Below are 720 nucleotides of genomic sequence, written 5' to 3'. Positions count from 1 at the left end.
ACACACACACACACACACACACACACCCCACACACACACACGTCACTCAGATAGTCTTTATTCTACCCATGACTTTGAGAGTCAGAGTTGAGGCAGCTGCTGGGACTCATGGAGTGACTGTAGTTCAAAGTTGAGCTGGGGCTCACTAGAGATCCCACCTCAGGGAACAAAGCCCAGGATGAGTCTCAAGAAAGGTGGACCTCCTTAAGGCACAAGTGACACCTCCCCTCTGTCTCCTGACAGTGGAGAAGCTCCGGGCCACCTTCACTGTCCTCCGGGCCTTTGGCTGTGTGTCCACTGGCCACAGCTGTAGGGCCACCCGCTTTGCCATGGTGATGTCGTTGGACTTCAATGCCACCGGCCGAGTCACAGCCGCTCAGCTCCAGGTGAGGCTTGAGGATGGGCGCAGGCTCTTTAAGGTGTGGCATCCCCAGCCCTGTACCCATGCAGCACCTAGCGACAGCCCAGATCAGGGAGAGCTGGCTCTTCAGCACCAACGAAGGCCTCTGCTCTAAGCCTGGCACCCCCGGTGCAGGCTTCAGTGAGGGAGGTGCTCTGGCCTTTCTTGGAAGCTGGAGAAGCCCATGGCTTGGCTGATTGCCCATGGGGCTCTGAACCTTGGGTGTTTGCAAGGTCACCCTTTGGTGAGGCCTCTGGGAGTGTTAGGGCACGACACCTTGGTAGGGCCTTAGGAACCAAGTCTAGACAGAAGGACCCGGG

At 57.6% G+C, this 720-nt stretch overlaps 1 protein-coding gene across 1 annotated transcript in view; it reads left to right on the top strand.

The window, feature by feature from the left end:
- The window catches only part of Myo18b (myosin XVIIIB), a 209,156-nt gene that overhangs the window by 30,107 nt on the left and 178,329 nt on the right, over window positions 1–720 (top strand). Inside the window, exons 9-10 of the mRNA XM_031337427.1 lie at window positions 244–386; window positions 713–720. The exon at window positions 713–720 is cut by the window's right edge and continues 102 nt beyond it. Of these exons, the coding sequence (XP_031193287.1) occupies window positions 244–386; window positions 713–720 (151 nt within the window). The remainder of the gene's footprint in view (window positions 1–243; window positions 387–712) is intronic.

Source organism: Mastomys coucha, unplaced genomic scaffold, assembly GCF_008632895.1.
Source record: "Mastomys coucha isolate ucsf_1 unplaced genomic scaffold, UCSF_Mcou_1 pScaffold22, whole genome shotgun sequence".
NCBI classification, from domain to species: Eukaryota; Metazoa; Chordata; class Mammalia; order Rodentia; family Muridae; genus Mastomys; species Mastomys coucha.
The sequence above is the reverse complement of the archived record's forward strand: the minus strand, read 5'-3'. Positions and strand labels throughout refer to the sequence as shown.